The sequence below is a fragment of the Carcharhinus amblyrhynchos genome, chromosome 31 (genome assembly GCF_965287045.1).
Source record: "Carcharhinus amblyrhynchos chromosome 31, sCarAmb.v2.hapA, whole genome shotgun sequence".
Classification (NCBI taxonomy): Eukaryota; Metazoa; Chordata; class Chondrichthyes; order Carcharhiniformes; family Carcharhinidae; genus Carcharhinus; species Carcharhinus amblyrhynchos.
This window is the reverse complement of record NC_137354.1, coordinates 24,254,748-24,277,343: the sequence shown is the minus strand read 5'-3', so window position 1 is coordinate 24,277,343 and position 22,596 is coordinate 24,254,748. Positions and strand designations below refer to the sequence as shown.

The 22,596-nt window shown below is 52.4% G+C and overlaps 1 protein-coding gene across 1 annotated transcript in view; it reads left to right on the top strand.

Moving 5' to 3' along the window:
* Window positions 1–21,995, top strand: part of LOC145360491 (tetraspanin-14-like) — a 74,490-nt gene extending 52,495 nt beyond the window's left edge. Inside the window, exons 3-9 of the mRNA XM_080215735.1 lie at window positions 133–183; window positions 1,406–1,549; window positions 8,309–8,479; window positions 9,783–9,908; window positions 13,520–13,567; window positions 16,160–16,279; window positions 21,499–21,995. Of these exons, the coding sequence (XP_080071861.1) occupies window positions 133–183; window positions 1,406–1,549; window positions 8,309–8,479; window positions 9,783–9,908; window positions 13,520–13,567; window positions 16,160–16,279; window positions 21,499–21,570 (732 nt within the window). The 3' untranslated portion in view covers window positions 21,571–21,995. The remainder of the gene's footprint in view (window positions 1–132; window positions 184–1,405; window positions 1,550–8,308; window positions 8,480–9,782; window positions 9,909–13,519; window positions 13,568–16,159; window positions 16,280–21,498) is intronic.
* Window positions 21,996–22,596: the final 601 nt, after the last annotated feature.

Genomic DNA, 22,596 nt, shown 5'->3' with positions numbered 1-22,596 from the left:
TCCAGGACTAAAATTCCTTGCCTCTGGCGATTTTTCGGGCCATTAACTGGTTCTGAGTTTCGGATGTATTTGTTGAGATTGTCGATGATTTGAGTTCCATTCTGATTGAATCTTGTGTTCTCTGGTTTGCAGATCGCTGGAGCTGGACTACTGGCCATCACTTTCTGGGCCTGGAACGAAAAGGTAACAACTCTGGACACTGGCACCTCGGGAGTGAACACAAAATGGGAAAGTGCTCTGAATGCTCAGCGTGTCAGCCAGCGGTTATGGAGAGAGAAGCAGAGTTCATCTCTCACTAGAACCTCGGGATTTGACATCTGAGACGAGGATTGTGGTGTCGCGGGGATTTTGATTTAAATTCTACTTGCTGTTTTCACACTGGGTGCCCGTTGCTCCAATCCTGCCTGCTTTATGAAAGACACCTGTGGGCAATAAAGTAAAACCAATCTCCACACTCCCTTCACTCAGTCCAGTCCCACAGCACCAATTCTCTGCTGGTTGAAGTGGTGGAGGCTACCTCGCTGAATATATTTAAGACACGGGTAGATAGGTTTCTGATAGACAGGGGAATTAAGGGTTATGGGGAGAAAGCAGGAAAGTGGAACTGATCCACTTCAGATCAGCCATGATCTTATTGAATGGTGGGGCAGGCTCGAAGGGCTAGATGGCCAACTCCTGTTCCTCGTTCTTATGTTCTTATGTGAGAATCTGCCGGAAGAACGGTCAAACCCAGTCTTTCACCTGCTGCCTGGCTTGAACTGAAGGAGTTTGGACCATAGGGTTCTGAGGTGTCCTAGGCTACGTTGGTTTAAGTTTATTTATTAGTGTCGCGAGTAGACTCACATTGAAGTTACTGTGAAAATCCCCTAGTCGCCACACTCCGGAGCCTGTTCGGGTCATCTTTCGGACTGTGGGACGAACCCAAAGCACCCGGAGGAAACGCACGCAGACACAGGAAGAACATGTAGACTCCACACAGACACAAGCCGGGTATCGAACCCGGGTCTCTGGATCTGTGAGGCAGCAGTGCTAACCCACTGTGCTGCCCTGTGTATGTTTGCAATTATATAGAAGATTTAAGAGAGTAAAACATTGCAAAACATTTCACTGTCTGTGTCCACTCAAACTGCTAACCTGTGTAACCTGCTCTGCAGTGGGGCTGCAGTGAGAGGGATGGGATTGTGGGAGCCCTGTAGGTTTTAGGAATAACTCTCCTGGTGGTTATGGTGGGGTGGGGATGGATGGCGATTGGGCAGAGGGAGGGTGTTGTCAACATTATTAACCCTGTTCTAAAATGAGTTGAAGCATCAGCAAGAATTATATATAAAAACTAATCTGTGAAGCAGACAGCTCTGCAGGTTGTATGAGTTGTGTTTTTCTGACTATGTTGTTCCTGTTTGTACAGGGAGTGCTGAAGATTCAGTCCATTTCTGAACTCAATGGCTTTGACCCAGTCTGGGTCATTCTCGTGGTTGGGGTGCTGACATTCAGTTTAGGATTCACTGGCTGTATCGGAGCTCTGCGAGAGAACATTTGCCTGCTGAAGTTTGTGAGTCTCTGTGCCAACTCCTTTTAAAGATATCACCCACCCTCTGGGATCTCTAACACAAACTAGAATCCAGCTCGGTTCCAGTGCTTGGCCCTGCTCCTCACTGATCACCAGTGCTCTCTCTCTCTCTCACTCTGTTTAATTAGAATTATCTCTGCTGCAGTCTCACAAATTTATTACTTACACAGTGTTCCCACTTTTGTGTGTGCTGGGGGATGGTGTTTGTGGGAGGGTGTGTATGTGTGTGTGTGTGTGTGGGGGGGGGGTGCTGTGTGTGTGTGTGTGTGTGTGTGGGGGGGGTGATGTGTGTGTGTGTGTGTGGGGGATGTGAGTGTGTGTGTGTGGGGTGTGTGTGTGTGTGTGGGGTGTGTGTGTGTGTGGGGTGTGTGTGTGTGTGTGTGGGGGGTGTGTGTGTGTGTGTGTGTGTGGGGGGATGTGTGTGTGTGGGGGGGATGTGTGTGTGTGTGTGTGTGTGTGTGGGGGGGGGATGTGTGTGTGTGTGTGTGTGTGTTTGTGTGTGTGTGTGTGTGAGAGAGGCGTTTTTGGGGTGTGTGTGTGTGTTGGGGGGCGGTTGTGGGGGGTGAGTGTGTGGGAGGTGAATGTGTGGGGATGTGTGTGTATGGAGGGGGGGGGCTGTGTGCACAGGGGGTGGGGGGGGTGGGGAGGGGTTTGCCAGTGCGTGCGTGAATTGGTGTTGAAGCTTGCTGTCGACCCAGCAGTGATTGTCTCCCTGGTCTGGAGATGCCGGTGTTGGACTGGGGTAAACACAGTAAGAAGTCTCACAACACCAGGTTAAAGCCCAACAGGTTTATTTGGTAGCAGAAGCCACGAGCTTTCGGAGCGCTGCTCACTCACTCACCTTGCCCCACTCACCTGATGAAGGGGCAGTGCTCCGAAAGCTAGTAGCTTGTGCTACCAAATAAACCTGTTGGACTTTAACTGGTGTTGTGAGACTTCTTACTGGAGATGCTGCCCTGGGGTACAGATTACTAGAAGTGACTCGATGGGCCAAATGGCCTCTTCTGCATTGTAGGGACTCTATGATTCAAAGTGGCCAACTTTTTGGGAGAATGTGAGCTTCTGGAGCTGGAGGCCGTTGGTTGCAATGAGGAACTGAGAGTGGGATTGAGAAAGAAATACCCAGTGTAGAGCGAGTGAAACGATTCCGCAATGAACAGCCTAAACCCAGCTCTGCCGTCCCACCACACACCTAGAAACAAGGAAAATTACAGCACAGGAACAGGCCCTTCGGCCCTCCAAGCCTGTACCAACCATGCTGCCCGACTTAACTAAAACCCCCTATCTTCCGGGGACCTCACAGTGCCATGGATCCGAGTTCGATTCCCGGCTTCTGAATATGTGGAGTTTGCACATTCTCCCTGTGTCTGCGTGGGTTTCCTCTGGGTGCTCCAGTTTCCCCCCTGACAGTTCAAAGGTGTGCAGGTTAGGTGGATTGGCCATGCTAAGTTGCCACTTAGTGTCAGGAAGATTAACTAGGGTAGATGCATGGGGTTATGGAGTAATGGGGGATGGGGCCAGGGTGGTATTGCAGTCAGTGCAGACTTGATGGGCTGAATGGCCTCTTTCTACATTTTTACATTCGATGATTCTGTGAATCTTATAGTCTTCTATCAGGTCTCCCCTCAACCTCTGTTGTTCCAGTGAGAACAAACCAAGTTTCTCCAACCTCTCCTTGTAGCTAATGCCCTCCATACCAGGGCAACATCCTGGTAAATCTATTCTGTCCCCTCTCCAAAGCCTCCACATCCTTCTGGTAGTGTGGGCGACCCAGAATTGAACACTATATTCCAAGTGCGGCCTCATAAGGTTCTATAAAGCTGCATCACGATTTGCCAATTTTTAAACTCAATACCCTGGCCGATGAAGGCAAGCATGCCCTATGCCTTCTTGACTACCTTCTCCACCTACATTGCCACTATCAGTGACCTGTGAACCTGTACACCCAGATCCCTCTGCCTATCAATACTCCTAAGGGTTCTGCCATTTACTGTATATCTCCTATCTGTATTAGACCTTCCAAAATGCATTGCCTCACATTTGTCCAGATTAAACTCCATCTGCCATCTCTCTGCCCAAGTCTCCAACTGATCTGTATCCTGCTGTATCCTCTGATGGTCCTCATCGCTATCCGCAAATCCACCAACTTTTGTGTCGTCTGCAAACTTACTAATGAAACCAGTTACATTTTTCTCCAAATCATTTATATATATTACAAACAGCAATAGTCCCAGGAGTGCCACTTGTCACAGCCCTCCATTCAGAAACATACCCTTCCACTGCTACCCTCTGTCTTCTCTGACTGAGCCAGTTCTGTATCCATCTTGCCAGCTCACCTCTGATCCCATGCAACCTCACCAGTCTGCCATGAGGGACCTTGTCAAGTCCACGTAGACAACATCCACCGCCCTACCCTCATCAATCATCCTCGTCACTTCCTCGAAAAACCCAATCAAGTTAGTGAGACACAACCTCCCCTTCACAAAACCATGTTGCCTCTTGCTAATATGCCCACTTACGTCCAAGTGGGAATAAATCCTGTCTCGAGGAATCCTCTCCAATAACTTCCCTACGACTGATGTAAGGCTGATGTACGACTGATACCAGCCTGTAATTACCTAGATTATCCTTGCTACCCTTCTTAAACAAAGGAACTCTATTCTCCAATCCTCTGGGAATTTCCCTGTAGGCAGTGAGGATACAAAGATTTCTCTCCAGGCCCCAACAATTTCCTCCCTTGTATCTCTCAGTATTCTGGGGTACATCCCGTCTGGCCCTGGGGACTTGTCTACCTTAATGTTTCTCAAGAGCATACTTACTTTTTGATCTCACCATGACTCAAACTATCTAGACACCCTTCCCCAGACTGATCATCCACCAATGGGTGTGAGATTTGTGGGCACGTACTGCTGGAACGGGTGACTAATGGAGAGTCTGGAATAAAGAAACTCGGTGTGATTTGGTTTCTTTTGTGGATCATAATATTGGAATGATGATATAATCCCAACTTGTCATTCCCTGACGGAGATCAGGGAATTTTAAAAAAGACCGTAATACATAGGAGCAGCATGAGGCCATTCAGCCCATTCAATCATGGCTGATATGTTTCTCACCCCCATTCTCCTGCCTTTTCCCCATAACCCCCGATCCCCTTATTAATCAGGAACCTCTCTATCTCTGTCTTAAAGACACTCAGTGACCTGGCCTCCTCTGCGGCAAAGAGTTCCACACATTCCCCACTCTCTGGCAGAAGAAATCCCTCCCCATCTCTGTTTTAAAGGATCATCCCTTCACTCTGAGGCTGTTCCCTCAGATCCAAGTCTCTGCTACTAATTGAAACATCTCCCCCATCTCCACTCCATCCGGGCTTTTCAGTATTCTGTAAGTTTCAGTGAAATCGCCCCCTCATCCTTCCAAACTCCATCGAGTATAGACCCAGAGTCCTCAGCCGCTCCTCACATGTAAAGTGTTATATTCCAGGGATCATTCTTGTGAACCTCTTTTGGACCCTTTCCAAGGTCAGCACATCCTTCTTTAGATACGGGGCCCAAAACTGCTCACAATATTCCAAATGTGGTCTGACCAGAACTTTATACAGCCTCAGAAGTACATCCCTCTGCTTTTGTATTTAACCCTCTCGACATAGATCATAGAACCCCTACAGTGCAGAAAGAGGCCCTTCGGCCCATTGAGTCTGCACCGAACACAATCCCACCCAGGCCCTACCCCCATATCCCTACATATTTTACCCACTAATCCCTCTAACCTACACATCACTGGACACTAAGGGGCAATTTTTTAGCATGGCCAATCAACCTAACCCGCACATCTTTGGACTGTGGGAGGAAGCCAGAGCACCCGGAGGAAACCCACGCAGACACGGGGAGAATGTGCAAACCACACAGACAGTGACCCGAGCCGGGAATCGAACCCAGGACCCTGGAGCTGTGAAGCAGCAGTGCTAACCCACTGTGCCATCGTGCCGTCCTAGCATGAATGCTAACATTGCATTTGCCTTCCTAACTGCCAGCATTGGGTTTCGATACACAATGTTCTGAAACTAGAATAGTGAGCAGGAGTCTACTCGACAATCTCCTCCTGCTCAGAGGGAGATATTCACCTTCAGTAATGGCAAGATTACATTCTCCATTGAGAGATTTTTGGGAGACGGGAGATAAGAATATAAGAACATAAGAAATAGGAGCAGGAGTAGGCCATCTAGCCCTTCGAGCCTGCCCCGCCATTCAATAAGATCATGGCTGATCTGTTGTGGCTCAGTTCCACTTTCCCGCCCTCTCCCCATAACCCTTAATCCCCTCTCTTATCAAGAACCCATCAACCCGCTTCTTAAAAATATTTAGCGAGGCAGCCTCCACCACTTCAACGGGCAGAGAATTCCAGAGATTCACCACCCTTTGAGTGAAGAAGTTCCTCCTCAACTCCGTTCTAAACCGCCTCCCCTTTATCTTGAGGCTGTGCCCCCTAGTCCTACTGTCTTTTTTGAGCGGGAAGAGTCTCTCCACCTCTATCCTATCCATCCCATTCATCATCTTATACGTCTCAATGAGATCTCCCCTCATTCTTCTAAACTCTAACGAGTACAAGCCTAGTTTATTCAGCCTCTCCTCATAGCTCAATCCCCTCAACTCCGGTATCAGCCTAGTAAACCTCCTCTGCACTCCCTCCAGGGCCAAAATATCCTTGCGCAGGTGCGGCGCCCAAAACTGCACACAGTACTCCAGCTGCGGCCTCACCAATGCCCTATACAGCTGCAGCAAGACCTCCCTACTTTTATATTCAATCCCCCTCGCTATGAAGGCCAGCATCCCATTCGCCTTCCTGACCACCTGCTGCACCTGCAAGCTGGGTTTTTGCGACTCATGCACAAGGACCCCGAGGTCCCTCTGCACCGTCGCCTGCTGCAGTTTTTCGCCCCGTAAGTAATAGTCCTTCCTACCATTCTTCCTACCAAAGTGGACCACCTCACACTTGCCAACATTAAATTCCATTTGCCATTTCCTGGCCCATTCGCCCAGCCTATCTAGATCCTTCTGCAGACTCTCCACACCCTCCGCACAATTTGCCTTTCCCCCAATCTTGGTGTCATCAGCAAATTTCGACACCCTGCACTCGGTTCCCTCCTCCAGATCATCTATATAAATGGTAAATTCTCCCCATAACCCTTAACTCCCCTGAATATCAAAAACCTATCTACCCGTGACTTAAATATATTCAGCGAGGCAGCCTCCACCACTTCAACAGGCAGAGAATTCCAGAGATTCACCACCCTTTGAGTGAAGAAGTTCCTCCTCAACTCCGATCTAAACTGCCCCCCCTTTATCTTGAGGCTGTGCCCTCTAGTCCTGCTATCCTTTCTAAGCGGGAAGAATCTCTCTACCTCTACCCTATCCATCCCCTTCATTATCTTATACGTAGGCTTACATTAACACTGCAATGAAGTTACTGTGAAAATCCCCTAGTCGCCACACTCCGGTGCCTGGGTACCCTGAGAGAGAATTTAGCACGGCCAATGCACCCTAACCAGCACGTGTTTCAGACTGTGGGAGGAAACCGGAACACCCGAAGGAAACCCACGCAGACATGGGGAGAACATGCAGAAATGAACAAACTGGGAAATGAAGCCTGGTCCCTGGCGTTGTGAGGCAGCAGTGCTAACCACCATGCTGCCCTGTCTGCCTTTAGCCTTTTTACTCTATCCCTTGTAATCGGGATTATTGTAAATTCTGAAACCAGTCCATCTGACAAATTGGGATATTTACAACATCTTCCACAGTCAAGACCTCTACTTAGCATATCCCACCAGTGTTTGTTGTTATCAGTTCAGCAGAGTGGTTAGCACTGCTGCCTCACGGCGCCAAGAGCCCTGGTTCAATTCCCTTCTTGGGTCAGTGTCTGTGCGGAGACTGCACCTTCTCCCTGTGTCTGTGTGAGTGCCCTCCGGGTGCTCCAGTTTCTTCCCACAGTCCAAAGGGTTAGGTGGATTGGCCACGCTAATTTGCCCTTTAGTGTCTGGGGGACTAGCAGGATAAAGGCATGGGGTTACGGGGATAGGGGCTGGGTGGGATTGCGGGCCCATTGGACCGAATGGCCTCCTTCTACACTGTAGGATTCTATGATCTGTCTTGTCCAGTAAAGATCCCACATTAGCTTTAACCACCTGTTCCTTATTTATATTTCCATAGAAACTCTTACTGTTTTTATACGCTGCTTGCAAGTTCTCTCTCTGATTTCATTTACTCCCTTAGGAGATTTTTATAGCTGGATCTTAAAACTCCCCAGTTCTACACCCTATCCCTTACCAATTTGTACATCCTGCTTTTTAATTTAACATTATCCTTGGCCTGTATTAACCATGGATTTTGCCTCTTTCTCCTGGAATCTCTCTTTTTGATTGGGATAAACTCTTGCCGAGCATTTTGGATCAGCTTTTTAAATATCTGCCTCTGCTGATTTACTGACCTGGATCTTAGCTTGTTTACCCTGAGGGATCTCCTTCCTATCACCATTAAAATTGCCTTTATTTAAGTTGAACGCACTGGTTTCAGACCCATGGTGTTCACCCTCAAGCTGTCACTCCCCCGAGGGGTAGATGACACTGAGGATCCCTGATTGTGTTCCCTCAGAGGGAGAGAGAGAGGAAGTGAGGAAGCCGAGTAGGAACTTCTCCTAGTCTTGCTGTTGTTCCTAACCGGGTCCAATCGAGGCTGTTTTATTTTCCAGTTTTCGCTAATCATTGGAACAATCTTCACGTTGGAACTTGCTGCTGGGATCCTCGCCTTCGTCTTCCAGGATTGGGTGAAACTCCATGTTCAGAAATTTATCCGAGAGAACATCGGTTTCTATCGAAAGGACATCGATCTCCAAAACCTCATTGATGCCGTCCAGAAATATGTACGTGTTTATCACTCTGTCCTCACGCACACTGCCGCTGTACTGGGGTGACACTGCGTCCCCACGGCCACACCCGCCCTTCCCCTCTCCCTCTGCTGCTGTGTTTCTCTTAAAGGGACAGTCACCACAATCCCTCTCTCTGTATGTCTCCCTCCCTCTCTCTCTCCATCTCTCCCTCTGCCTGTCTCGCTCTCTCTCTGTCCCTCTCTCCCTCCCTTTCTCTCTCCACCTCTCCCTCTGCCTGTCCCTCTCTCTCTCCGTCCCTCTCTCTCTCCATCTCTCCCTCTGCCTGTCTCTCTCTCTCTCCCTCCCTTTCTCTCTCCATCTCTCCCTCTGCCTGTCTCTCTCTCTCCGTCCCTCTCTCCCTCCCTCTCTCTCTCCATCTCTCCCTCTGCCTGTCCCTCTCTCTCTCCGTCCCTCTCTCCCTCCCTCTCTCTCTCCATCTCTCCCTCTGCCTGTCTCTCTCTCTCTCCGTCCCTCTCTCCCTCCCTCTCTCTCTCCATCTCTCCCTCTGCCTGCCTCTCTCTCTCTCCGTCCCTCTCTCCCTCCCTCTCTCTCTCCATCTCTCCCTCTGCCTGCCTCTCTCTCTCTCCGTCCCTCTCTCCCTCCCTCTCTCTCTCCATCTCTCCCTCTGCCTGTCCCTCTCTCTCTCCGTCCCTCTCTCCCTCCCTCTCTCTCTCCATCTCTCCCTCTGCCTGTCCCTCTCTCTCTCCGTCCCTCTCTCCCTCCCTTTCTCTCTCCATCTCTCCCTCTGCCTCGCTCTCTCTCCCTCCCTCCCTCTCTTCCTCTGCCTTTCTCTCTTTCCATCCCTCTCTCCTTCTCTCTCTCTCTCTTTTTCTCTCCCTCCGCCTCTCTCTCTCTCCCTGCCTCTCTCCCTTTCCGTCCCTCTCTCCCTCTCTCTCTTTTTCTCTCTCCGTCTCTCTCTCTCCCTCCCTCCCTCTCTTCCTCTGCCTCTCTCTCTTTCTGTCCCTCTCTCCCTCCCTCCCTGTCTCCGTCTCTCCCCCTGCCTCTCTCTCTCTGTCTCTCTCCCTCCCTCTCTCTCTGTCCCTCTCTCTCTGTCCCTCTCTCCCTCTCCCTCTCTCTGTCTCTCTCCCTCCCTCTCTCTCTGTCCCTCTCTCTCTCCGTCTCTCCCTCTCTCTCTGTCCCTCTCTCCCTCCCTCCCTGTCTCCGTCTCTCCCTCTGCCTCTCTCCCTCTCTCTCTCTGTCTCTCTCCCTCTCCCTCTCTCTGTCCCTCTCTCTGTCCCTCTCTCTCTCCGTCTCTCCCTCTCTGCGCTGATCTGTTGTTGTATTTGCTCTCTCTCAGATGCAGTGTTGTGGAGCTTCCGGGCCAGAAGATTGGGACAACAATATTTACTTTAACTGTTCCGAGGAAAATGTTAGCAGGGAGCGCTGCGGCGTTCCCTTCTCCTGCTGTTTGCCCGATCCCGCTGTAAGTATTAATAACCCGCTCTGTACCGGGTCACACACTGAGAGAACAAGTGATCAGAGCAGGGAGGGTTAACGGGATCCGGAAGGGTTAGTGGGATCGGGGTTAATGGGATTGGTGGGGGGATTAATGGGATCAGGAAGGGTTACCAGGACGGGGGGGGGGAGGGGGGGGGTTAACAGGATCGGGAAGGGTTTGTGAAATCTGGGTTAACGGGATGGGGGGGTTAATGGGATCAGGAAGGGTTAATGGGATTGGGGAGGGTTTGTGGGATCGGGGTTAATGGGATTGGGGGTTTAATGGGATTGGGGAGGGTTTGTGGGATCGGGGGGGTTAATGGGATCAGGAAGGGTTAACGGGATTGGGGAGAGTTTGTGGGATCGGGGTTAATGGGATTGGGGGGGTTAATGGGATTGGGGAGAGTTTGTGGGATTGGGGTTAACGGGATTGGGGAGAGTTTGTGGGATCGGGGTTAATGGGATTGGGGGGGTTAACGGGATTGGGAAGAGTTTGTGGGACCGGGGGTTAACGGGATTGGGGAGAGTTTGTGGGATTGGGGTTAATGGGATTGGGGATAACGGGATTGGGGAGAGTTTGTGGGATCAGTGTTAATGGGATTGGGGAGAGTTTGTGGGATCAGTGTTAATGGGATTGGGGAGAGTTTGTGGGATCAGTGTTAATGGGATTGGGGAGAGTTTGTGGGATCAGTGTTAATGGGATTGGGGGTTAATGGGATCGGAGAGAGTTAACAGGGTTATGAAGATTGAGGAGGATTTGTTAGTGTTTTGTGTCTGGTCTCAGAGAGGGGACAGTGTGATGGATTGTACTCTGTTTAAGAGGCTGGGGCAGAGCAGAAGGCCAGTGAATGGTGGGAGCTCGGAGACTCTGAGACAAGCAATGTTTCGGGCAGTGTGAAGGACGAGGGATAGTGGGATAGCGGATCCTGTGAATAGGAGAAGAAATATCAGTGCTCTGAGAACACAGGAGAACAAGTCAGAGAGGGCCCTGTGGGGATGGGGAGGGAAATACTGTGTTGAGGCAAAGCATATTTTTATTATTAATGTCACAAGTAGGCTTACATTAACACTGCAGTGAAGTTACTGTGAAAATCCCAGTTCGGGTCAATGCACCCTAACCAGCACCTCTCAGACTGTGGGAGGAAACTGGAGCACCCGGAGGAAACCCACGCAGACATGGTGAGAATGTGCAAACTCCACGCAGACAGTGACCCGAGCTGGGGATTGAACCCGGGTCTCTGGAGTTGTGAGGCAGCAGCGCTGATCACTGCGCCACCCGTGTCTGCCCAGTTTTGGGTTTAGAGGAAAAGTGACCAAGGTGGGAGGGGAGTTAAAGTGTAAAGTTGCTGAACTCGATGTTGAGAATAGGAGGCTGGAACATAGTTAACTGGAAGAGGCTCCAACAACATTTGTTGGGCTTTCGTGGAGTATTGCAGTGGACCAGAGACCTTTTATTCCAGATTTCCAGCATCCCCCAGTATTTTGCTTTGAAAAAGGAGAGTACATCTCTGAAGAAGGTTCAGGAGCAGAGGGAGCTGAGTGTACATGACTTAGAATCCCTACAATATAGAAAGAGGCCATTTGGCCCATCGAGTCTGCACGATCCCACCCAGGCCCTACCTCCATATCCCTACATATTGTACCCACTAATCCCTCTAAACCTACGCATCTCAGGACACTAAGAGGCAATTTTAGCAACCTAACCCGCAAATCTTTGGACTGTGGGAGATAAACCGGAGCACCCGGAGGAAACCCACGCAGACACGAGGAGAATGTGCAAACTCCACACAGACAGTGACCCGAGCCGGGAATCGAACCCGGGTCCCTGAAGCTGTGAAGTGCTAACCACCGTGCTACCCATAAGTGACTGAAGATGGCAGGAAAGTTTGTGAATGGTTAATAAAGTATACAGTATCCTGGGCTCGATAAATACAAGTACAGAGTATAAAAGAAAGGAGTTTTATGTTGAACTTCATAAAACACTGGCCTGTCCTCAGCTGGAATAATGTGTACAGTTCTGGGTACATCAGGAAGGAATCAAAGGATTAGAGAGAGAGAAAGAGAGAGAGCAAAAAATATTCATGGGAAGATGTGATGGGTCAAATGGCCTCATTCTGCTCCAATGTCTTGTGAGAATAGTCTTGGGGAGGGGGAGAGACTTCAGCTGTGAGGATAGATTGGAGAGGTTGGAACTACTCACCTCAGCGAGTGGTTAGGGTCTGGAATGTGTCGCTCTGACAGTGCGGAGACAGTGAGTGGTTAGAGTCTGGAATGTGTCACTCTGACAGTGCGGAGACAGTGAGTGGTTAGGGTCTGGAATGTGTCACTCTGACAGTGCGCAGACAGTGAGTGGTTAGGGTCTGGAATGTGTCACTCTGACAGTGCGGAGACAGTGAGTGGTTAGGGTCTGGAATGTGTCACTCTGACAGTGCGGAGACAGTGAGTGGTTAGGGTCTGGAATGTGTCACTCTGACAGTGCGGAGACAGTGAGTGGTTAGGGTCTGGAATGTGTCACTCTGACAGTGCGGAGACAGTGAGTGGTTAGGGTCTGGAATGTGTCACTCTGACAGTGCGGAGACAGTGAGTGGTTAGGGTCTGGAATGTGTCACTCTGACAGTGCGGAGACAGTGAGTGGTTAGGGTCTGGAATGTGTCACTCTGACAGTGCGGAGACAGTGAGTGGTTAGGGTCTGGAATGTGTCACTCTGACAGTGCGGAGACAGTGAGTGGTTAGGGTCTGGAATGTGTCACTCTGACAGTGCGGAGACAGTGAGTGGTTAGGGTCTGGAATGTGTCACTCTGACAGTGCGGAGACAGTGAGTGGTTAGGGTCTGGAATGTGTCACTCTGACAGTGCGGAGACAGTGAGTGGTTAGGGTCTGGAATGTGTCACTCTGACAGTGCGGAGACAGTGAGTGGTTAGGGTCTGGAATGTGTCACTCTGACAGTGCGGAGACAGTGAGTGGTTAGGGTCTGGAATGTGTCACTCTGACAGTGCGGAGACAGTGAGTGGTTAGGGTCTGGAATGTGTCACTCTGACAGTGCGGAGACAGTGAGTGGTTAGGGTCTGGAATGTGTCACTCTGACAGTGCGGAGACAGTGAGTGGTTAGGGTCTGGAATGTGTCACTATGACAGTGCGGAGACAGTGAGTGGTTAGGGTCTGGAATGTGTCACTCTGACAGTGCGGAGACAGTGAGTGGTTAGGGTCTGGAATGTGTCACTCTGACAGTGCAGAGACAGTGAGTGGTTAGAGTCTGGAATGTGTCACTCTGACAGTGCGGAGACAGTGAGTGGTTAGAGTCTGGAATGTGTGAAAAGGAAGAATGTGCAGAGTTACAGGGAGACTGGAGGGGCTTTTGGTGGCCTTAGAGAGCTGGGATAGACACAATGGGCAGAATGGCCTCCTGTGCTGTAGCAATTTTGTGATTCCGCAGCTCAGGGTGAGTGGAGCCGGAGGGGGGGTGGGGGGTTCCCGTTGTCCCAGTGACAATCCAAAATTCCTGATGGGTCTGCTCACACGGGTGCGAGGGTGATCTTCATTCTGTGTTGTTCTCACCGGCTGTGGTTAACATTTCAAACACTGTCTCTTTTACAGCAGAATGTGGTGAACACACAGTGTGGTTACGATATCCGATCCAAATCGAAGGTATTAAATCCCAAACACTCTTTGTCTCTGGTGTTCCCATCCTGTTAAAGTTATTCAGTGTTATCACTTTGTTCCACCGAGTCTTTCCCAATGTTTTAATATTCCCAGTTCTATCCCGGAGGAATCTGGACTTGACCTGTTGCGCATTCCTCTAAGACACACTCAAACTCCAACCTTCATCTTCCAGATGAGGGAATTCTGACAGTCTTCCGGATCTCCCTGCTGGAAACGCTGTTTCCATGGCGCAGACAACCCGTGTCTCCGTCTCGCACCCACATTGGAATCTGATAACCACCCAACGCCCACTATCGACCTCGGATCAGGGGGTTCGGAGCCTGTATCCCAACACCAGGATCAGGGGGTTCGGAGCCTGTATCCCAACACCAGGATCAGGGGGTTCAGAGCCTGTATCCCAACACCAGGATCAGGGGGTTCGGAGCCTGTATCCCAACACCAGGATCAGGGGGTTCAGAGCCTGTATCCCAACACCAGGATCAGGGGGTTCGGAATCTGTATCCCAACACCAGGATCAGGGGGTTCGGAATCTGTATCCCAACACCAGGATCGGGGGTTCGGAATCTGTATCCCAACACCAGGATCAGGGGGTTCGGAACCTGTATCCCGACACCAGGATCAGGGGGTTCGGAATCTGTATCCCAACACCAGGATCGGGGCTTCGGAACCTGTATCCCAACACCAGGATCAGGGGGTTCGGAGCCTGTATCCCAACACCAGGATCAGGGGGTTCGGAGCCTGTATCCCAACACCAGGATCAGGGGGTTCGGAGCCTGTATCCCAACACCAGGATCAGGGGGTTCGGAGCCTGTATCCCAACACCAGGATCAGGGGGTTCGGAACCTGTATCCCAACACCAGGATCAGGGGGTTCGGAACCTGTATCCCAACACCAGGATCAGGGGGTTCGGAGCCTGTATCCCAACACCAGGATCAGGGGGTTCGGAGCCTGTATCCCAACACCAGGATCAGGGGGTTCGGAGCCTGTATCCCAACACCAGGATCAGGGGGTTCGGAGCCTGTATCCCAACACCAGGATCAGGGGGTTCAGAGCCCGTATCCCAACACCAGGATCAGGGGGTTCGGAGCCTGTATCCCAACACCAGGATCAGGGGGTTCAGAGCCCGTATCCCAACACCAGGATCAGGGGGTTCGGAATCCTTGTAATGTTTCCACTGTTGAAAGTTTATTTATTAGTCACCAGTAAGGCTTACATTAACACTGCAATGAAACTACAGTGAAATTCCCCTCATTGCCACATTCTGGTGCCTGTTCGTCAGTGCACCCAAACCAGCACGTCTTTCAGACTGTGGGAGGAAACCGGAGCACCCGGGGGAAACCCACGCCGACACGGGGAGAACGTGCAGACTCCACACAGACAGTGACCCGAGGCTGGGAATCGAACCCGGGTCCCCGTCCCTGGTGTTAACCATCCATACCCCAGTGAGAGTCAGTGTGTGCTCATGCTGCTCATCCTAATACTTTTTAAATGTTTCCAGCTTCCACTCCCTTCCCAGGCAGCACATTCCAGATTCCCTCTGAATGAAAAAGCTTTTTTCTCAAATCCCCTCTGAGTCTCCTGCCCCCTCACCCTAAAACTGTGCCCCCTCGTGATTAACCCCTCAACCAAGGGGAACAGCTGTGACCTATTCACTCTGTCCAGACCCCTCAGAATCTTATCCACCTCAATCATGTCCCCCCTTAGCCCTCTCTGCTCCAGAGAAAACAATCCAAGCCTATCCAGTCTCTCTTTAAACGCTCCGTCCCAGGGTAACATCCTGCTAAATCTCCTCTGTAACCCCCTCTGGTGCAGTCACATCCTTCCTGTAGTGAGGTGACCAGAACTGCACACAGTGCTCCAGCTCTAACCAACGCTCTGTACAGCTCCAATATTACCTCCCTGCTCCTACACTCTATACCACGACCGACGAAAGCCAGTGTCCCATTTGCCCTGCCCATCCTAATCACCTGCTCTGCCGACTCCAGGGATCTGTGAACAATTATCCCAAGCTCCCTCTGTTCCTCCGAGCTTCCCAGTGTCCTTCCATTCATTAAATACTCCCTTGCCTTGTTAGAAACATAGAGAATAGGTGCAGGAGGAGGTCCTTCAAGCCTCCACCGCCATTCAATATGATCCTGGCTGACTTTGCACTCCCAGTATCCCAATCCCACTTTCTCTCCGTTCCCCTGGATCCCTTTAGCCACAAACGGCCGTGTCCAGCTCCCTGTTGAACATATCTAACAAACTGGCCCCCAGCAGCTTTGTGTGGTAGAGAATTCCGCAGATTCACAAACTCTCCAAGTGGAGAGGTTCTTCCCCATCGCGGTCCTGAATGGCTTATCCCTTATTCTGAGACTGTGACCCCTAGTTCTGGAATTCCCCGACATCGGGAATGTTCTTCCCACATCTAGTCTTGTCAGGCCCATCAGGATTTCATCTCTTTCTCTGAGAGGTAACTTCTTCCAAAATGCATCAGCTCACCCCGGAACCAGGGGGGGTAAGGAGGGAGTCAGGAATGGGAGCAAGGAATCGAGAATGCGGTGATTCAGAAACTAAAACAGATCTTGTCCTGTCTAGAATAAGGAGGACCACAGTCTAGTCATTTACACCAAGGGATGTGTCCGTGCCTTTGAGGACTGGCTGCCGAGGAACATTTATATCGTCGCGGGCGCATTCCTTGTTATTGCCTTTCTGCAGGTTCGACTAATATTTCTCTCAGTAAATTCTACACACCCTCAGTCACATTAATGGTTCCACACACACACTGACTCTCACTGGGGTCCCACACACACACTGACTCTCACTGGGGTACGGGTCCCACACACACTGACTCTCACTGGGGTACGGGTCCCACACACACTGACTCTCACTGGGGTACGGGTCCCACACACACTGACTCTCACTGGGGTACGGGTCCCACACACACTGACTCTCACTGGGGTACGGGTCCCACACACACTGACTCTCACTGGGGTACGGGTCCCACACACACTGACTCTCACTGGGGTACGGGTCCCACACACACTGACTCTCACTGGGGTACAGGTCCCACACACACTGACTCTCACTGGGGTACAGGTCCCACACACACTGACTCTCACTGGGGTACAGGTCCCACACACACTGACTCTCACTGGGGTACGGGTCCCACACACACTGACTCTCACTGGGGTACGGGCCCCACACACACTGACTCTCACTGGGGTACAGGTCCCACACACACTGACTCTCACTGGGGTACGGGTCCCACACACACTGACTCTCACTGGGGTACGGGTCCCACACACACTGACTCTCACTGGGGTACGGGTCCCACACACACTGACTCTCACTGGGGTTCGGGTCCCACACACACTGACTCTCACTGGGGGACGGGTCCCACACACACTGACTCTCGCTGGGGTCCCACACACACTGACTCTCACTGGGGTACGGGTCCCACACACACTGACTCTCACTGGGGTACGGGTCCCACACACACTGACTCTCACTGGGGGACGGGTCCCACACACACTGACTCTCGCTGGGGTCCCACACACACTGACTCTCACTGGGGTACGGGTCCCACACACACTGACTCTCACTGGGGGACGGGTCCCACACACACTGACTCTCGCTGGGGTCCCACACACACTGACTCTCACTGGGGTACGGGTCCCACACACACTGACTCTCACTGGGGTCCCACACACACTGACTCTCACTGGGGTACGGGTCCCACACACACTGACTCTCACAGGGTCCCACACACACTGACTCTCACTGGGGTCCCACACACACTGACTCTCACTGGGGTACGGGTCCCACACACACTGACTCTCACTGGGGTACGGGTCCCACACACACTGACTCTCACTGGGGTACGGGTCCCACACACACTGACTCTCACTGGGGTACGGGTCCCACACACACTGACTCTCACTGGGGTACAGGTCCCACACACACTGACTCTCACTGGGGTACGGGTCCCACACACACTGACTCTCACTGGGGTACAGGTCCCACACACACTGACTCTCACTGGGGTACAGGTCCCACACACACTGACTCTCACTGGGGTACGGGTCCCACACACACTGATTCTCACTGGGGTACAGGTCCCACACACACTGACTCTCACTGGGGTCCCACACACACTGACTCTCACTGGGGTACGGGTCCCACACACACTGACTCTCACTGGGGTACGGGTCCCACACACACTGACTCTCACTGGGGTACGGGTCCCACACACACACTGACTCTCACTGGGGTACGGGTCCCACACACACTGACTCTCACTGGGGTACGGGTCCCACACACACTGACTCTCACTGGAGTACGGGTCCCACACACACTGACTCTCACTGGGGTACGGGTCCCACACACACACTGACTCTCACTGGGGTACGGGTCCCACACACACTGACTCTCACTGGGGTACGGGTCCCACACACACTGACTCTCACTGGGGTACGGGTCCCACACACACACTGACTCTCACTGGGGTACAGGTCCCACACACACTGACTCTCTCTGGGGTACGGGTCCCACACACACTGACTCTCACTGGGGTACGGGTCCCACACACACTGACTCTCACTGGGGTACGGGTCCCATACACACTGACTCTCACTGGGGTACGGGTCCCACACACACTGACTCTCTCTGGGGTACGGGTCCCACACACACTGACTCTCACTGGGGTACGGGTCCCACACACACTGACTCTCTCTGGGGTACGGGTCCCACACACACTGACTCTCACTGGGGTACGGGTCCCATACACACTGACTCTCACTGGGGTACGGGTCCCACACACACTGACTCTCACTGGGGTACGGGTCCCACACACACTGACTCTCACTGGGGTACGGGTCCCACACACACACTGACTCTCAGTGGGGTACGGGTCCCACACACACACTGACTCTCACTGGGGTACGGGTGCCACACACAGTGACTCTCACTGGGGTACGGGTCCCACACACACTGACTCTCACTGGGGTATGGGTCCCACACACACTGACTCTCACTGGGGTACGGGTCCCACACACACTGACTCTCACTGGGGTACGGGTCCCACACACACTGACTCTCACTGGGGTACGGGTCCCGCACACACTGACTCTCACTGGGGTCCCACACACACTGACTCTCACTGGGATACGGGTCCCACACACACTGACTCTCACTGGGGTATGGGTCCCACACACACTGACTCTCTCTGGGGTACGGGTCCCACACACACTGACTCTCACTGGGGTACGGGTCCCACACACACTGACTCTCACTGGGGTACGGGTCCCACACACACTGACTCTCACTGGAGTACGGGTCCCACACACACTGACTCTCACTGGGGTACGGGTCCCACACACACACTGACTCTCACTGGGGTACGGGTCCCACACACACTGACTCTCACTGGGGTACGGGTCCCACACACACTGACTCTCACTGGGGTACGGGTCCCACACACACACTGACTCTCACTGGGGTACAGGTCCCACACACACTGACTCTCTCTGGGGTACGGGTCCCACACACACTGACTCTCACTGGGGTACGGGTCCCACACACACTGACTCTCACTGGGGTACGGGTCCCATACACACTGACTCTCACTGGGGTACGGGTCCCACACACACTGACTCTCTCTGGGGTACGGGTCCCACACACACTGACTCTCACTGGGGTACGGGTCCCACACACACTGACTCTCTCTGGGGCACGGGTCCCACACACACTGACTCTCTCTGGGGTACGGGTCCCATACACACTGACTCTCACTGGGGTACGGGTCCCACACACACTGACTCTCACTGGGGTACGGGTCCCACACACACTGACTCTCACTGGGGTATGGGTCCCACACACACACTGACTCTCACTGGGGTACGGGTCCCACACACACACTGACTCTCACTGGGGTACGGGTCCCACACACACTGACTCTCACTGGGGTACGGGTCCCACACACACTGACTCTCACTGGGGTACGGGTCCCACACACACACTGACTCTCACTGGGGTACGGGTCCCACACACACTGACTCTCACTGGGGTACGGGTCCCACACACACTGACTCTCACTGGAGTACGGGTCCCACACACACTGACTCTCACTGGGGTACGGGTCCCACACACACACTGACTCTCACTGGGGTACGGGTCCCACACACACTGACTCTCACTGGGGTACGGGTCCCACACACACTGACTCTCACTGGGGTACGGGTCCCACACACACACTGACTCTCACTGGGGTACAGGTCCCACACACACTGACTCTCTCTGGGGTACGGGTCCCACACACACTGACTCTCACTGGGGTACGGGTCCCACACACACTGACTCTCACTGGGGTACGGGTCCCATACACACTGACTCTCACTGGGGTACGGGTCCCACACACACTGACTCTCTCTGGGGTACGGGTCCCACACACACTGACTCTCACTGGGGTACGGGTCCCACACACACTGACTCTCTCTGGGGTACGGGTCCCACACACACTGACTCTCACTGGGGTACGGGTCCCATACACACTGACTCTCACTGGGGTACGGGTCCCACACACACTGACTCTCACTGGGGTACGGGTCCCACACACACTGACTCTCACTGGGGTACGGGTCCCACACACACACTGACTCTCACTGGGGTACGGGTCCCACACACACACTGACTCTCACTGGGGTACGGGTGCCACACACACTGACTCTCACTGGGGTACGGGTCCCACACACACACTGACTCTCACTGGGGTACGGGTCCCACACACACACTGACTCTCACTGGGGTACGGGTGCCACACACACTGACTCTCACTGGGGTACGGGTCCCACACACACTGACTCTCACTGGGGTATGGGTCCCACACACACTGACTCTCACTGGGGTACGGGTCCCACACACACTGACTCTCTCTGGGGTACGGGTCCCACACACACTGACTCTCACTGGGGTACGGGTCCCACACACACTGACTCTCACTGGGGTACGGGTCCCATACACACTGACTCTCACTGGGGTACGGGTCCCACACACACTGACTCTCTCTGGGGTACGGGTCCCACACACACTGACTCTCACTGGGGTACGGGTCCCACACACACTGACTCTCTCTGGGGTACGGGTCCCACACACACTGACTCTCTCTGGGGTACGGGTCCCATACACACTGACTCTCACTGGGGTACGGGTCCCACACACACTGACTCTCACTGGGGTACGGGTCCCACACACACTGACTCTCACTGGGGTACGGGTCCCACACACACACTGACTCTCACTGGGGTACGGGTCCCACACACACACTGACTCTCACTGGGGTACGGGTCCCACACACACTGACTCTCACTGGGGTACGGGTCCCACACACACTGACTCTCACTGGGGTACGGGTCCCACACACACTGACTCTCACTGGGGTACGGGTCCCACACCCACACTGACTCTCACTGGGGTACGGGTCCCACACACACACTGACTCTCACTGGGGTACGGGTCCCACACACACTGACTCTCACTGGGGTACGGGTCCCACACACACTGACTCTCACTGGGGTACGGGTCCCACACACACTGACTCTCACTGGGGTACGGGTCCCACACACAGTGACTCTCACTGGGGTACGGCTCCCACACACACTGACTCTCACTGGGGTACGGGTCCCACACACACTGACTCTCACTGGGGTATGGGTCCCACACACACTGACTCTCTCTGGGGTACGGGTCCCACACACACTGACTCTCACTGGGGTACGGGTCCCACACACACTGACTCTCACTGGGGTACGGGTCCCACACACACTGACTCTCACTGGGGTACCGGTTGCTCTGATGGGGAACACATTGCCTTAATATATTTTTATTCTCATTTGTGAATTGCCCGTTTTGTGTTAATTGAAATTTTGGATTTGTTCCAGATGTTTTCGATATATCTTGCCCGTTCATTGATTGGTGACATCGAGGCACTGAAGGCTGGCTGGCGTTACTGAGTGCCAAAGTGTGACAGCGAGACCCTGGGATAAAACCACTCTACGTTACAAATTGTTCAGATGTATATATTTTTATATTGGAGAGACTTTAATCTATGTATATTTCTATAATTGGAGTCTTAGGTCTTTCTGTGCTGTAATTTGCTGTTCATTGCTGAGGTGGAATCAGCTTGAGCCTCAGGCTGCCTCATTCCTGAGCTCCAACACCACCTTATACCTTGTATATTATGTGTGATTGTGTGTGTGTATGTCTGTAAATGTGTGTGTGTGTGTCTGTATATGTGTGTGTGTATGTGTGTGTGCCTGTATATGTGTGTGTGCCTGTGTGTGTGTGTGTGCCTGTATATAAGTGTGTGTGCCTGTATATGTGTGTATGTGTGTATGTGTGTGTGCCTGTATGTGTGTGTGTGTGTGTCTGTATATGTGTGTGTGTGTGTGCCTGTATATGTGTGTGTGCCTGTGTGTGTGTGTGCCTGTATATAAGTGTGTGTGCCTGTATATGTGTGTGCCTGTATATGTGTGTGTATGTGTGTGTGCCTGTATGTGTGTGCGTGTGCCTGTATATGTGTGTGTGTGTGCCTGTATGTGTGTGTGTGTGTGCCTGTATATAAGTGTGTGCGCCTGTATATGTGTGTATGTGTGTGTGCCTGTATATGTGTGTGTGTGTGTGCCTGTATGTGTGTGTGTGTGCCTGTATATAAGTGTGTGCGCCTGTATATGTGTGTGTATGTGTGTGCCTGTATGTGTGTGTGTGTGTGTGTGTGTGTGCCTGTATACGTGTGTGCGCCTGTATATGTGTGTGTGCGCATGTCTGTTTGTGTGTGTGTGTGTGTGTGTGTGTGTCTTGTTTATGTGTGCGCCTGTGTGTGTGTCTGTGTGTGTTATAAATGCTGTAATTACTGCCAGACTGTACGTGGCTGGGAATGTGCTCAGGATTATTCTCCCGCAAGGATGGCCGCACACTGTTGCTATGGAAATTCCCCATTAGCGCAGCAACCCGTGAGTATTGGAATTACGCCTCCAGTT